General features: G+C 43.6%; 1 protein-coding gene across 1 annotated transcript in view; it reads right to left on the reverse strand.

Moving 5' to 3' along the window:
• The window catches only part of RAPGEF5 (Rap guanine nucleotide exchange factor 5), a 156,854-nt gene that overhangs the window by 55,243 nt on the left and 85,293 nt on the right, over positions 1 to 16,318 (reverse strand). Inside the window, exons 10-11 of the mRNA XM_064704463.1 lie at positions 9,188 to 9,291; positions 8,761 to 8,849 (exon numbers count right to left, since the gene is read on the reverse strand). Of these exons, the coding sequence (XP_064560533.1) occupies positions 8,761 to 8,849; positions 9,188 to 9,291 (193 nt within the window). The remainder of the gene's footprint in view (positions 1 to 8,760; positions 8,850 to 9,187; positions 9,292 to 16,318) is intronic.

Genomic DNA, 16,318 nt, shown 5'->3' on the forward strand with positions numbered 1-16,318 from the left:
TTAGCACCACCTGACAATTAGGAATTATCAAAAGCATCATTCTGGAAAAAGTTCTACAGAAATGCTTTTGAAATATACAAACGTGTATCTTTATGATCTCAGCTACTTAATGCATCTGGTTATTTATACATATATATATGACAATATATAATTTCATGTGTCCGAAATACTTTCTCCATTGATTTGATAGTTACAGTACTTAGACTTCCAATGTTATGAGAGCAAAAGGGATGTTACAAATAACTGATTAAATGTCTTCAGGGTTACATTTCCAACAACCTTACCAAATTCCCAGTGTCATAACATCTTATCTTCCAGGTACCTCATCAAAATGCTTTTATCACCCAAGCTTATTTTGCAGTACAACAAATGAACATTTTCTGCCTTTTCTGACTTAGAAGCCTTTCCCACTGTCAAAAGAAAGTTACTTTTACCCCTAAAAATATTCTCCTGATAGACCTACACTTCCCAATTCCTTTCTGCTTAAACAACTAAGTTCATCAAAAACCCTGATATTGTCTACAATGCATATCTTCATAATAAATGGTTTCACACTAGGCTTTCATGACAGCTCCATATCACTTTCTCACATAGCGAAAGGTGACAACTGGCAATAATGAATCACTGAATTACAGGGAAAAAAACTGAGAAACGGACAATACTATGATCCAATTGGCTGTCATATAGAATGGTAGGTTTTTCTTCTGCAAATTTGACTGAAACACAGAACATTAAACACTTGGGGCTCTACCAGGTATTCCTGCATTGAGTGCAGAAATAATGTATTTAGATGCCTGCAGTGCACAAAGTGTTTTGGTGCTCCTGGGGACACTGAAACTCCTACACACATGAAAAACTGTGGATTTTTGATTGCTACTTCAGTTGCTTTCTCTGCCTGAAAGGGTCCAACTTGCTTAATGTACTCACAGCATAAAAGAATTTGCAGTGATGAACTGAAAAAATACCATTTGTAGCTACAAAGAGTTCTGATCATGCATAAGAGTGTTTTTCATTCCCCATGTTGACTCTAGTTTCTCAGTCATTGGATACAATAGTGGGACAATTCAGGAGCAGCATTCCCAGACTCGGCCTTTCCAAAGTTTGCCCAAACAAGTTTTAGTGCCCAAGTGCAAATAAACCCTTTTCAGGCTCTGTTTTTTCTCAGAAAAAAACTGTCTGAGCTCCTGACACTAGAGAGCATCTTAGACATATTCCCCTCGTTGGCATTTCCCATTATCCCGGCACTGCAGCATGTGACACAGACTGTCTGTAGTGAATCCCAGACATGATGCTCCCTCTGAAGCTGATTCAGCTCACTACTGTGACAGAAAATAATCCTATCAAAGGGGGAAAAAATATTTCCTATCAAGTTACCTAAATCTACTTGGCACAAGGTCAAGCCAAGTATAGATGCAAGATGGGCTAGCATGGCAAAGTACAGTTAGAGGATGTCAGACCCTCCCATTTGAGAAGCCAGTGTCCCTGCTGGCAGCCTTGGTCCCAATTTCATGCTACCCAGAGCCCCAGCTTCTCTTGTCTCTTGTCCCCCTTTAGATTCCACCATGCATTTAGCAGAAAATGCTGCTGCCACTGTGCTGCCATCTGAAACAACAACTCACTCAGTTGTCCCATCTATCTTACTAAAATCTTAGATTCTGATTAATTCTTTCCAAACTGCAATATGCTGCATGCAATACTCTGGGTCAGAGCAAGGATCCCCATAAAAAGAATCAGGTCTTTGACAGAGGATGCCCAACAGAACAAAAAAGAACTCAAAAAAAGATTAATACAGAGTTATTTTCCTCAGACACAACCTCCTATCTTCCAGCAACAGGCAGTGTAGACTTTCCAAATGGGAAGTCGTATCGGTATCACTGCAGTGATGGAGTTTTTGCCAGGATTTTGCCTAGCTTGTGTTTAAACCCTTCCAAATTTTGGCTTCCACAGAATATTCACAACAACAAATTCCACAGTTTAGCTGTGCATTATACCAGAAAAATACTTTTCTTTATTAGTTATAAACCAAATTCACTGTGTTACAAAACCCTTGCCTCATTATGAGAAACAATGAACAATCTTTACGTCTCACCTTCCCCACAAAATAAATAGTCTTGTAGATCACCATAAATCTCTTTTACCAAAAGTTGCCTTCCTACAATGACCAGACCCAGACTATTTTTTCTTAGATGTATGTAATCTACAATTCTAATCACCCTTGCTGCCCTTTACTTCATTTTCAACCTGAGCTGAGGGAGAAGGAATCATATTATACATTCCATATTTCACAGTTATACAGTGGTATAACTACAGCTCTTGCTTGGCTTTTTTTCCTAATTAGCCTAAATACCACTTGCCTTTTTGACCAGAGCTGATCAAAAATTGCCAAGAACTATTCACACTACCTCCACAGACCTATTTTCTACATGATAATAGTCAAGTCAGCACCCTGCTGAATATGTATCATGAGAATTTCCTCTTCTTCATGGTAGAAAAACACATTACTTTGCATTTTTCAAACTTGGATTCCATCTGCAATTTTATCCTGCAGTCACAGATTTTATTCCTTTCATCTTTCAGCAGCCATAGGGCTGGTTCGAGGGGCCTGCTCCCAACTTATTTTCCCAGTTCTGCACTGCCCCATTCTTACTACTTTCAGGAGACTAATTTTGAGTTGGATCAGCTTCCTGATATAGCACAAGAACTCAAACAGATGAGAGGATAAAAGGGTGTACAAGAACACCTTGCATGGCCACCAAAGGTGAAACAATGGCTTTATTTATCAACCATTTAATAATAGGAGCACATACTGTTACCTCAGATTTCATCCCACACTCAGCAGCACCCAATCTTCAATGGAGAATTCCCTCCATTTTAAACACAGACAATTTACTCCTACCTTTCATCTTCTCTCTTAAGTAATTATCAGTCCTGGAAAGCATCTCCTTCCTGATCAAAATGATCTTTAAATTTCTTTCAGGATTTTTGGCAAGGCACTTTATCAAAAACATTTTGAAAATATGAACACGATACGGGCACACCAGATCATATATATCCTGATGCTCTTTCAAACATTTAACAGCCCTACAGTATACACAAGATCTGAGAGGTCTGCAAAAAATAATCCCCATATTTCCTGCTTCTCAGTAAGTTTCTGTATGCATTTCGTTCTTCTGCATCTACTGTACTGACACCTCATTTCCCAGCACAAATTCATAACTTCATGCTGAAATTTTGCATCTAATCACACTCCTGCAATCAAGTCCAGCTGCTAAAGACACCAGTCCTTCTCTCCTGCTGTCCTCACCTGCACACCTCTCACTCCCTGCCACCCTCTCCCTGTGTCAGGGGAGCAAATTTTGTGTCACTGACAGATCAAGAGGATCTTAAAACTAAGAATTTAATATTTCCTAGGTTAGGGTCAACTAGGACCAGCTTTGGGTCTGCTACAGAATCACATTGCATATGCAGAAGCACAGAGGCACCAGTGGCAAGAGTGGCTGGGAAACGCTGAGCTGCTTCTTTCAACTCCAGCAACAGTTTATGCTAGAATATTGTATTGATAAAATGACAACCTTATTACTTAGATGTTCCCCAAATAGAACCATTTCTTTTAATTGGTATCACATTTTCCACCTTCCTCTGCCACTCAAGCTGCTTTATATGATAGATTACACACCACTGTTAGGAGTTCAGCAATTTCATATCAGAGTTCCTTTAGAAGTCTGCAGGGAGTAACATCTGATCCTGGTGATTTGTTACTATTCATTTTATTGATTTATTCTAAACCTACTTCTACTGACAGTCTAATTTAGAGATAGCTTAGACTCACACAGCATAAAGCAATGGTCCTATGCAAGAGCCTCCCCAGGTTCTCTCATATTGAACACTGACATATATTAGTATTTTTTATCTTTTCTGTTATTTTTATATTGATGTGCTCAGCTAAAATCTTATTCCCCTCCTACAAGCATGGCAGTAATATGCATTGAGCCCACTTATTTTACCAAATCTTTCTAAAACTTCAGGGAAGAGTTTACAGAATCCCTTAAAATTATGAGTGACAACATTTCATCATGAAGGACTGTTAAGAGGAAGGGTTAGCAGGCATTTACTCTCTCCATCCTAAAACCTGGAAGGTAGGATCACAAAGTGTTGGGCAAGTGTTTATTCTTGTTGACATCAGTCCACATGCATCAGATACACTTACACTGACTGAGTGGCAGTCACAGGAGTACATTTTTCAACACCTTCTAATCATCAGTGAAAAGCACACTGAGCAAAAAAAACCCTAATAAATCCTTCATAACTAAGAAAAAATTATCAAAAAGCAACCAGACCTTTTTTTCTTTGAATATTAAGCAAAAGACAATCTAGAAAAGGCAGAGCTGTGTCCCTTTTGCACAACTTCATTTAGCAGCTGACTACAGTCAGTTCATGCAGGATAGATTCTCCTCCAAGGTCACATACACCACAGAGGGTGCCACTGCCCAACAGCACAGCAGTGCCATTGGTGCAGTGCAGAAACAGAATGTGTTGAACAAAAGTAACTCTTACCACACAGGACTTCTAGGACAAATAGACATAATCTGAAGGCCCCTCCAAGGTGGTATGTTAAAATCCTAAAGGTAAAATTGCTTCTGTGTCATAGGGAAAAGTTCCCACTAATCCAAGGATCCTACACAGTCCCAGATCAGGTGATATAGCAAGATACAAAGGTCATTACTCCATCCTTTTCCTACCCCAAAGAAATCCAGACCATACTTACACTTTTCTGCCTCTCCTTTAGCTATATAATGAGGATTTGTCCTCTTTTTCTGTCCCTTTAATCTTTCTCCAGGCCCTGAAAAATTTGCCATCCCGACATCTGCAATAGCCTAACAAAACTGTCAAGCCTCCCCCTTGTCACAATCCCCCTCACCCAGTCCACTACAAAGACACATCAGTTAATACCAACACCACCATGTTGTGCCAGTCGTACCATCCCACATTTATTTCCTTTCTCCAGATCACACTTTCCCTCTGCCTCTTGCTCTCAAAGACCTCCACAAACTAATTTCTTCTCTGTTCATTCCCTGAAATGAATCCTGTAGTAGGGAGGTAAAAGACATGGTGGTGTCAGCAGATGCAGTGGGGGAGATTATGTTCTACTTCAGCAATGTTCTGCTTAAGCTGCCCGAGAGAGGTGACCCAATGGACTGAAGGAAATGGTCTGAGAGATCCAGGTAGGCCTGGAGCAGCAGCACTGGATGTGATGATCATTACATCATTCCAGAGGCTGCCAGATGTTGAACATAGCCATCACAAAGCAAGACAGTATGTTTAAACAGAGACCAGCTACAGGAAACTCCAAAAATGACATCAGGATAATATCTAGAGAAGGAAATACTGCTAACATCCAAGAAATAAAGATTTTACATAAAAGAACAATGATTCTAAATAAATGGTGTAGTCAATGGGGAGGGATTAGGGATTCTAAAATGGTAAGATTTGGCCTCTTGAAGATTACTTGTTCAAATCCCCACCCTTGATGAGGATTAGCCCAGGAGTTCTGCATTTTCTACCTAGATACTGGCATATTTCAAGTGTATCTCTCTATTCAGTTCTTAAAACCTCAAATTGCACTCTAAAATGCACACTCAGCAGACATTCCCCAGTGATTCCAACCACCATAGAGATGACTCAGAAAATTTGTTTGTTACAGAAATTTAAAATTTCCATCCATCCCATGGCAGGAAAGAAGAACAGTCATCTTGGGGGTTGGTACTTTGGTTTTAGTACCCCAGTGAGATGAAAACTTCCTCCCTTTGAGATGGATGGCTGGCAAGCCCAAATTAAAGATATTCCAAGAACTTGCATACACTCCTGGACACAGTCACCTCAAAAATCCCTCAGTCATGAAACAATTACTAAGTAAGCTAAGCCTAAAGAGTCTTGCAAAGCTCAGGCTTTCCAGACATCCTGTCTATGGAAGTCACCAGTGCAATAGACTAGTCTAGCTTTGCAGACTGCAGTGTCCTCTTCAGGTGTCCTCAGCTGCTATAACAGTGCTCTGTTGTGGCACAGACACTGGGATAACTCTTCAGGTTGGGTCCCCACCTGTTTATTAAGCTGAGTGCTTAAGGTGTCTTGCTGCAGGTTGAGCAGCAGCTGAAGGAAGCCCTGGAGACTGGGCTGGACACCAGTAAAATTTTTTCCAGACCAGCCCCAAAACTTGCTTTAGGGTCTCAGGTGCAAGCAGTGTCTGCTGACTTGGGCTAGAAAATGGAAGCTGGCTGGGAGCAATCCATGGCGCACCGTTCAGCCATATCAGTCTTTGGAAAAGGCAGTGTTTGGAAAAGGCAGTGTTCCATGACCACACCAGCCCCAGGACAGTGTATTTTTCTGTTAACAACCACAGAGGGCTGCAGTTATGATTTGGTATCCAAAGGGTGGGAAGGAAAACATGCAGAGCATCCCTCCTTGGGAAGCAGTGCAAAGGGTCAAACAGAACAACAGCCCCCTGTGCACCTTCGAATGTAAGAACAGCCCTTTCTCTTGTTCTTTACAGACACAAATAAGGAAACTGCATTGGGGGCTGCAGGGAAAGCAAAAGGCCACGGAAGTCATCCTGGAACTGGCAGCCAGACAGCAGGAGCAGCAGCTGGGTACAACATTGTCCTTTTATGTTCTGTGAAGCTATGCCTGCTAAAACACAAGCCTGCGGGGCTCTGAGATGGGCCAGATTGGCACTAGAAAAAAATACAAAACCCAGCAAATCCAAGTACCCAAAGGGCAGAAGGATGCCTTCAGGTACACACAAAGCTGTACATATGCACAAACAACATCTCATACTTCCTCATGCCAAAGGCAACGGAGTCTGCATAAGAAGCTGATAAAACCATTGCAGGGCATCCCCCTCATAAACCACTGGGAAACAAAACTCCTAAAGTCTTACATTTTGATGAAGTTCTGTATTACCACATTGATAAAGTCAGAAGAAAATAGTATCTGAGGAACTATCCTCGAGAGAGTGTAGGGCTGCTGGGCAAGTTTAGCACACATCTTTGTGATGGCAAAAAACCAAAGGCACAGCTATTTTGTTCTGCCCCTGGGATCCAGTTAACCCTGGCTACAGGGCAGAGCTTAATTGTTTCTTTCCAAAGGAGCTAGGATAAGGCAGAGGTGAGGGGAAGCTAATCAACCCTTAAATACTTTACCATCTGCTAACAACCAAGCAAGTAATGGTTTAACATTTGCTTTGAGGACAGTTTACCAGCCCCTCTGTACAACAAAAAGACCAGGCTTAGGAACAGCCTCTCAGGGATGTGAGGGAGAGAGAGTAAAGAGATAAAAAAAAAGGTAGTACATGGGTGGATGTATACAGCATCTAACGTTTTACATAAGGAGTGCTTTGCTTTTACAAACACCAAAATATAATGCATATCACTACTGAAAGTATCATTGTTTTCCAGCAAGATTGTGAGCTTATACAATAAGGTGAAGCAGACTATAAAGACTGGCAGCTGTTGTTGCCCAATCTTTGTGTGATAAACATTAATGAGAAAACTTATTCTATTCCAATATTTGACCTTAAAAGGCCAAGAAAGGATCCTCACTACACTGCCAATGAGCTGGTTCAAATAAATTACACCCATAACTAGCCTGTGCATCTGTGGAAGGAAAACAACCACAGCCTCTCTGCACTAAATATTAATGTCTAGGCAGACAAAAGCAGCACTCGAAACATTGTAATAATATCACTGGCAGACACTCTATGTGTTTCTTTGGGGCACGGACACATTAGCACTAGGAATATGCCTATTGTCCCACATTAAACTAATGACTTGTTCTGAAACATTCATTCCTTTGGGAATCACGGATGTTATTTATATTTTCAGACATTTAAAAGGATTAACGTGTGTTTATTCCAGTAATCTCATTTGTAGAGAAAGATATATACAGGCATCAGGAGTATGCATTTTAACCCTGTTGGGGATGACCAAATACATAGTGCCATTGGCAGCCACCTACCCTCCTCTTCAGTATTCAGGACCTCCAAAAGTCTCACCAGCCTTGCTGCTTCCATTAAAAGCATCTATGAATTGCAGGTTACAGACACTTCTGATAAACTACTCCACGAGCTCTTGGTGACAGCAAGCTGTGCATATATCCAAGAGATACAGCTGGAAATTAAACTGCATGCATGTCAAGTAGCCCGACTCAGATAAAATTGCTCTAGGCTGGAATGAAATATCTCTGGTTGAAGACAAACAAGCAGAGCACTGGGCGATACGGCGTGCCCCGGGCTATGAGGAAATTTATAAGCTGTTTTAATGAAACAGACGTGCCAAAGTACCGGGGTGGTGGCAAAACAGATAGCTGGCAGGGAGGTGAGGTGCACTGCAAGCATCCGGATGGATACAGGAGCAGCTGCAGGCTACGAGGGATGGCAGCCCTGCCTGTAGGGACACGGTGCTGTACAAAGCCCGCCGCAGCCTGCGCTGCCCCGGCGGCAGCCGCAGCCGAAGGTAAACCGGTTCAAGTTGCTGCCGAGCGGCTCCGCTGCCGCCGGCGCTCCTGCCCCGGGGCCGGCGCCGCTCCGCCACCGCCCGGGGATTCCTCCCGCATCGCCCGGCTGCACCCCAGCAGCCAGCGGCTTTCGGCCAGGGGTGCCCGGGAGCGATCCCCGCGCCGCTCTGCCGACACCGGGACCGGCACCGGGACCGGCACCTCTCCCCCATCCCCGGCCGCCGCCGCCCCTCCGCCAGGCTCGCTCCTTACCCGTCTCTTTGTCCTGGGCGGCTTCCAGGTGCAGGTCGCTGAGGAGATGCTCCAAAATCTTCTCCGGCGTCCCCGACACCACCACGTATCTGTCGGAAAGCAGAGAGTCCCCGGAGTCATCCTCGGTGGAGGACTGCGAGCGGCTGCTCCACTCATCCTCCTCGTCCTCCTCGTCGATGTACTTGAAGTAAGGCACGTCGAAGGTGGGCAGCGGCCGCTCCCCGCCGCGGCCCGCCAGTGCCTCGGGCACCCGCACCCTGCCGCTGCCCATGGCGCCCCGCTCCCTGCGCCCCGCCGCCGGGCCCTAAGCTCCCCCCGCGGGGGCCATCGCCCTGCCGGGGCCGCGGGCCGCCGCCCCGCCCGCCGCCGCCGCCGAGCCCGGCCCGGCCGGCCCAGCCCCGCACGCCCGGAGCCGCGGAAGCCTTACCTCCCGCGCCGCTCGGGGGCCGGGCTGCGTGACCACACCTTCCGCAGCACCAGCGCCGCGCCGGCCGCCTCCCGCGCCCGCTCGCCGCCGCCTCCATCGTCCACCTTCAGAGGCAGGGGGAGAGAGAGGGACAGAGAGAGCGCGGTCAGTGCCCACCGGGGTCGGGGCTGGGGCTGCCATCCCGCCGCCCGGGGGCTTAAGCTGGGGAGGGGGCTCTTTGCACCCCGGGCTCCCTTTGTGAGAGGCACTGGCTCCGTGTGTTGGATTTTAATTCATAGAAGGGGGTGGGAGTGGTGCTTTGAATATGCGGGTTTCCGTGTCCCCAAGGTGATGGTTTGTTTAATTCCCAGACAGTCGAACAAAGCAGGGGACACGTAACAATAGTCTGAAAGCGGCAGGTGCTCCCGAGCGTGCCAGTAATAGAGAGGCAGAATACACCTTCTGTAAACCTTCTCTGCTGTACTTCAGTAAAGGCAATACAAACAGTGGGGCAGGCATGTCATGTGTACCTCTGAGCATCCCCTAAAATACTCGGCGTACGGCTCTCCCTTCTTTTCAACAACTTTTTCACTTGGGAAACAAACACCCCCATGGAAAGTTCAGCCCAGTGACGGCCGTGTGCGTGAATTTTGGCTAAGCTGCGGTTTGTACAGCGACTTTCTCCCTGCGCGCTCCCTGAAACGGGCGGGAGGTGAACCATGATCCATTAGTGCACACGCAGCCCTCATGCCCGGCGCAGCCGGAGGCAGCTGACGGAGCAGAGCGGGAGCTGAGCGCTGGCTGCTGACTGAGCAGGGCGCTTTGAAACGCGGCGGCTGCCGGAGAGCAGCGCGCAGCCCCCTGCCAGATCCTCCTGGCACGCTCAGGCACCGCAGAGTGAGCGACACAAAAGAGGCAGCTGTTTCAATGCAAGTACATCCCAGTAGGTGCTGTTCCTCTAATTCTGACCTGGTTTAGTTATATTGTTCAGTATGTCAAACACACGTATGAAGGCTATACATGTTGGTACTCAAAGAAGAGAAAACAGCATTTGTGCATGAAGCGTACAGTATCCAGCAGTTAACAGACTTCAAAAGGGTTAAAAAATGTTAAGGAACAGAGCTACCCTGGCAAAACAAGGGAGAGAAACCACTTTATGATTCCTCTTTCTGTTATTTAATTTTTTGTTCTGAGACCCAGTGAATCGGACTGATACTTCTTGTTGTCACTCTGGTACAGGTGTGCCCAAAGATGCAGCCCCTGCCCTGAAGAAGTTTTCTTTATCAGTAAAGAACATGTAGAATTGATCTATTAAATTTCTGCAAGGTCAGACATACAGGTACTGAGCCAATTAATGTCAGATATTCATTGTAACACTCCCAGGAGACATTATTGAGCAGCCACGTTACAGGAATACTGATGCATAACTGTAATCTTCCATTTCACTGGCCGTGGTTTTTTGTTGCCTACATATTTGAAAAACTGCAATGAAAGCAGCAGCAAAAGAGAAGGAGAGGAAGATCAGGCACAGCATTAAAGCAATTCAGCAAAAGGGAGATTTATCCAAACAAACAAATCACTCCATTTCTCTGTCTCTTCTCTGGCATTTCCATCCTCTAAAATAGCCCCGATCCTCATTTCCCTGTGCTCACTGACATTCCAAACTGCAGCACATATGGAGAATATATGTGATGTATGGTGCTGTATTTGTACAAGCCATCTATTTCCTCATAGATGGGAATGGATTTTAAGCACACCCATATACATTACATACATGAGCAGCTGGCAGCAAGTCAACAGGGAGCACTGAGAGGGTGAAAGCTCTTTCATACTGTAAGGACATTAACAATGGTTGGTGTGGAAGACAGTGTTTCCCCTTCAGCATCTGACTAGGCAGAGATATTTTCAAAAAACCTGTGGTGTAGGTGTTTGCAATTACAGTATAAAGTGCCGCAATGGTAAGATTTTCATAAGGCTCTTCCTCTTGTTCTTGCCAATTTCAGCAATTTCTAGGAAGAGAAAAATCAATCTATTTTATCAAAAATTGGGCAAAACTAAGGCCAATTGGGTTCAAGTTGGATTTTCATTACCTATAATAAATATTTCCCCAAAAAAAGGAGAAGAATAGAGAATTTCTTTATTTTGCTATCTTATATCAAACACAATCTCATTTTAGGGAAGAATTACTATTTCATTAAACCTCCACTTATACATGACATATTTTTGTGTTCAGTCAGGCCCTTTAATCATACAACAAGCCACAACAATTAACCTGAACAAAGCAAAGCACATAGGCAAGTCCTACGTATTGTCACAAGTTCCGATTTCAATACAGATATTACTCTGAAATGACATCAAGGCACGCTTCATTTACCAAAACCTGGAATGGTCTGTGAAATAATTCTTGCTGGAAGAAAACCGAGCTGCTCTCAGCATGTTCCGTCTACAGCCAGTGACAGATGAGGAGGATGCAAGGGGCCCCCAAGTGACAGCAGCGTGTACTGAAGGGCAAGGCAGCGCCCTGGCCGAGTCCCTGAGAGCCAGCAGACTGACTCAGGAGACGTTCTCATCACGCCTCCAATTAACAAGGAAGCCTTCTAGCATTTTGCCAGACCTTCACACAGCCCTTGCAGGCTGTGCCGGCCATGCAGGGCAACAGAGGCACAGCATCACCAGCTCTCGTTTTATGGATTGGGGCAGAGAGGCCACCACAGCATCCCAGTTCACTTGGGTGATGCTGCACTGGCAGCTGGATTTGAGCCCCCCACACTGCCTATCTGATATTTACTTTGCTCCAGGCAGTGGGTAGGAAATTACTCCCAGCAGCCTCGATCAGAATGCATTTGGATTTGAGGTGGGACAGAAAGGGGTAGAGCACCAAAATGCCACAGAGGTACACTCCCATCTCACTTTACATGTGGCCTTATGTGCACTCTCCCTGTCTCATCTGTACCTTCAAAAGCACCATTCACATCCTGTTAGGATGTTATAATCAATCCACGGTGCACATTACCCATCACAAGGAAATTTAGCTGGCTCTGCATCTGTCAGCCACTATATTTCACATTTATTACAGCTTTTAATTAATCATCTCTTGATAGCTAAACACAGCACTATCAACCTCGATGTCAGTTCCCAGCAGGAGTTTCAAGTAAACAGCAAGGTTCTCTGGACTCAGTGGATCTTCCAACCAATATTATAGCCAATTTTCCACTCCTCTCATCCATCTTCCTAATACTGAGGTAAGCCATTTATCTCCTGGGTAATATATTTTAACAGCAGACAAGTGCTACCTTTATTTTCAGCATGAAAGGAACCCTAGGGTGGTATAAATATTTATATGCTTACAGGAATGAAACAGCTGGAAGTCATTGCTTAGCGGGCCTCAACTTGTGAGTTACACTTTGCATGAGCAGGAATATGACCCCCTGAATTAGCACAGAGGAAGGAGGAAGCAGAAGGAACCTATGGATGGCATTGTTGAAAACAGCCACAGTGGGCTGGCTTCCTTATGGAAGCCATTAGGTTTCTGGATTGTTTGCAATTGGCAGGGAAAAACTCAATTTCTGGCCAAAGCAGCTGATAACTTTGGTATCAGGGATATTTCTATGTTCTTTGCATTCCTGAATTTGGCCTTTTAATTAATGAAAAAAGAATCCAACCCCCAGAATGCACTGACTCCTCTCTTCCTGTGAGAAACCTCCACTGCTAGAAATAGCATTTAAAAACTGCTCTGCTTTCCACCAGCTTTCTAAGAGAAAAAAAATTATGCTCTGCAACAGTATATTTGAAGCCTGCTTCATTGAAAAGAAAGTCCATGTTCACATAATTTCTCCAGGACAGGACAACTGTGCAAAGATTAATTTCTGTGTCTATGTTACCCATTACTGAAGTGCCTGTTATGCTGGCACATCCCTCACCAGCAATGCAAACTATGCACTTCCCAATGACAGAACTTTTGTCCAACATCTCTTCACCTGCTCTTGTTAAAAAGGAGTCAGACCCCCAGCTACCCCAGCCAATACCATAGCCAGACAGATTCACACACTGCTGGTTTCAGTGGGTAAAAAAGTCATGAAGGAACTAAGAGATAACCTATAAGGCATCTATAAACTTAATGGAGCATGGAAAATCAGTGCACAGGCAGATTTTCCTGCTGCCAAATAACTAAGCAAAGGCAAGGAGAATCTTCCTTGGGCAACATGCAACACAGCAAACTTTACACAGATTATCTGCTCAAGAATCACATTAAATGACAAAGAAATGGCCTTTTCTAGAAGTTATGGAGGGCAGGAACATTTTGTTTTCCTAGCATAATTTGGTAAAACTGACTCAACACAATCAGATAATGTCAATCACGTCTGCCTCTATGTCTTTTGATGCTGGTGCCAGGTCATGCCCTTGAGAGGTACGGGAAAAGGCGAACACAGAGGATTCCCAGGGCTGTTTGTGTTCTCAAGAGGAGACTGCTCCCCTCAATGAAATTAAGGAGCTTCCCTCTGCACACAGGAACATATCCAAGCAGTGTGAAACACAAGAGCAGAGCCAGGAAGTGGGGTCAGAAGAATAAGTGTAGAGAAACTTTGACTGCCCATGCAGGGAAAGTTCTCAAACTGGTGACAGAGCCTGACAAAAGCCACAAAGTAACAAGATCCTCATTTCCAAAGACTGATTGTTTTGCTGGGAAGATGTCTTTGCTTGGGTATTATAATATCTCTGGTATATACTATCCATGCAAAAGAAGAATTACAAGAACACGAAAAAGACAGAAAAGTCAAGTCAAAAAACTGAGAAACATTGACAGGTAATCTTTGTATTATCTAATGTAGTTCCTTTGAATAAAACACTGGGTTTTTTCACTCTGTCCTGCTCCATCCCTACAACTCTTACTTGTTCAGCATATGTTGAGACTTAACTTGGAGACTCAGTCCAAGCTAAGACAAAAGGCCTTTGCAGTGTGGCACTGAGGTCCCCAAACTTGCCCACTGAGGTTTGACACACCAAAAGTGACAGAGTTAAATCTCCATCCTGGCTCATTGCATCCTACAAGCACATTCTGGTTGTAACAGCCAGGAGTTGCAGCTGTACAGAAAACCCTTCAGAGCTCAGGCTGAAGCATGCTTGGAGCTTTCAGAGCCTTCAAATATTAACCTCCAGAGCTCTAGAAACTCTTCACAGAGCTTGTACAAACTGCATTTTTTGGCCTCTAACTCAGGTCATATTTGGGCAAATATTTATGAAGATGGCAAAAAAACCACAAAGGAATTTCAGATCCCACCTCAGAATAATAAGGGCATAAGAGCTTTTCAGAGAACTGCTGCCAATTTTTTTTTTAATATAGCAAAACAGGATTTACCCCTAACTTCACTCTTAGCTGCTTCTGAACAATGCTGACTGCATTTTTCATATAGAATTACATAGGCTGAGGCAGACACCTTTCAGAATAAACAGAAAATATGCAACAACTCCTAGAAGCAATGGAAAATTAAGTCTTACAACGTGAGACATTTGCTAGTGCTAATAATAGACAATGAGGTGAGTCCTGGCTATAAAATATAGGCACATTTATATTGCAAGCATAAAAGAAAGGGAAAGGAAAAAAAAGAAAGACAACAAAACACATTCTGTTAACAGATCTAAGATACACTTTCATACAACTTCTATCAAGACTAAGGATGATCACCTTCTTACACTTCCCTGTGTTTCTCCCTGGAACCTGTTATTGTGGAAACTGAAAAATTAGGTCTAAAGTCACCAAAGTACAAACATGTACAAAAATTACTCTATTCTTCACAGGCTATTCCCCTTCATTTGAGAAAAAAATGGAAGTGAACAGATCACAATTAACATGAGGGTAGATGACAATATCTCTGATCTCTGTGGATAATCCTTCTCAGAATATGTTACTGCATTTCACAGAGTTTCAAGAGAGATCAAAATCTGCATTGAGATGTTTGATTCACTTTCAACTACCACGGGAGAAAAGCTTTCAAAGTCACCAGTACAGCTCAACCCTATGTAAGGAGGAGACCAGTATTTTTTCTGCAGTGGTTACCCTCTCTTTATTTCAGAAAGATGAAAATTAAAAAAAATAGTTACTACCTCAATTTAAAATATCAAAACATGAAACATTTTCAATGGGACTGCTTGTTTTGAAGTTGCAAGATCACTGCTTTTTCCAAATATCAAGGGAAAAATTACCTTAATGGACTGCAGGACCATCAACAGAAGTTTATCATATGGCAATTCTTAAGCATAAAAAAAAAATGTTACTTAAGGCTGTGCTATTTCATTTCACTACAAAATACAGCTCACAGGATTTACATACTGCATTTTATTATTTTTTGTGATGTCATGATCTTTTCCCCACTTCTCTGTACTCTAATATTTTTGTTTTCCCCTGCAGTTGTTAAATCCTTTAATAAATGTGGGCTAATCACGGTATACTGGTAGAAATTGACTAATGACATTAAAATGTCTCACACAGTGATTTTGTTTTGGCTCTCAGTGACTTCTGACCAGTCTGTAAAACACTCTAAATTTTCAATCACAACCTCCCTTCAGGAAAAAGCACCCAGGCATTGTACCAAAACTTCCTAGTGGTCTCACACTGAGCTATCAGCCTGACAGATGCACAACAACAGCATTCAGCTTAGCACAACCTCCTCTGAATTTATCAGCTACACAAATGGTGATAAAATGGGCACAAGCCACAACACAGGGGAAAAAAAATAATAAAAATCCTTTGTTGCTGAAGCCAGTTGTGAATACTGTGTGTGATAATGCACAGAACAAGCCCTTTTAGAAAAACTGTTGTGCTGTCATCTGCATACTGAGCATTGGCAGCAAAGGCAACATTAATAACAAGTTATCCTTGTAGAGGGGTCAAAAGGACAGTGCTGGTAAGACAAGAGATGACAGACAACAGGCATCAGGGAAAAGATTAATATCCCTACACAGTCATACATCAAGGAACACAATTTTTGCCTGTAATCCCAAAACTGCTGAGAGTAGGATTATTTCTGCTTTCTCTATTACTAAGAAGAAAGGAACTGCTCAGGGGAATAGGGCAGTGCTAAATGTGAGTCCTTATGTGAGCTGAAGGGCTGCAGTCAGGTCCTAAGGGAAAAAACCCCAAAAACTCAGTTGCAT

This window comes from Zonotrichia leucophrys, chromosome 2, assembly GCF_028769735.1.
Source record: "Zonotrichia leucophrys gambelii isolate GWCS_2022_RI chromosome 2, RI_Zleu_2.0, whole genome shotgun sequence".
NCBI classification, from domain to species: domain Eukaryota; kingdom Metazoa; phylum Chordata; class Aves; order Passeriformes; family Passerellidae; genus Zonotrichia; species Zonotrichia leucophrys.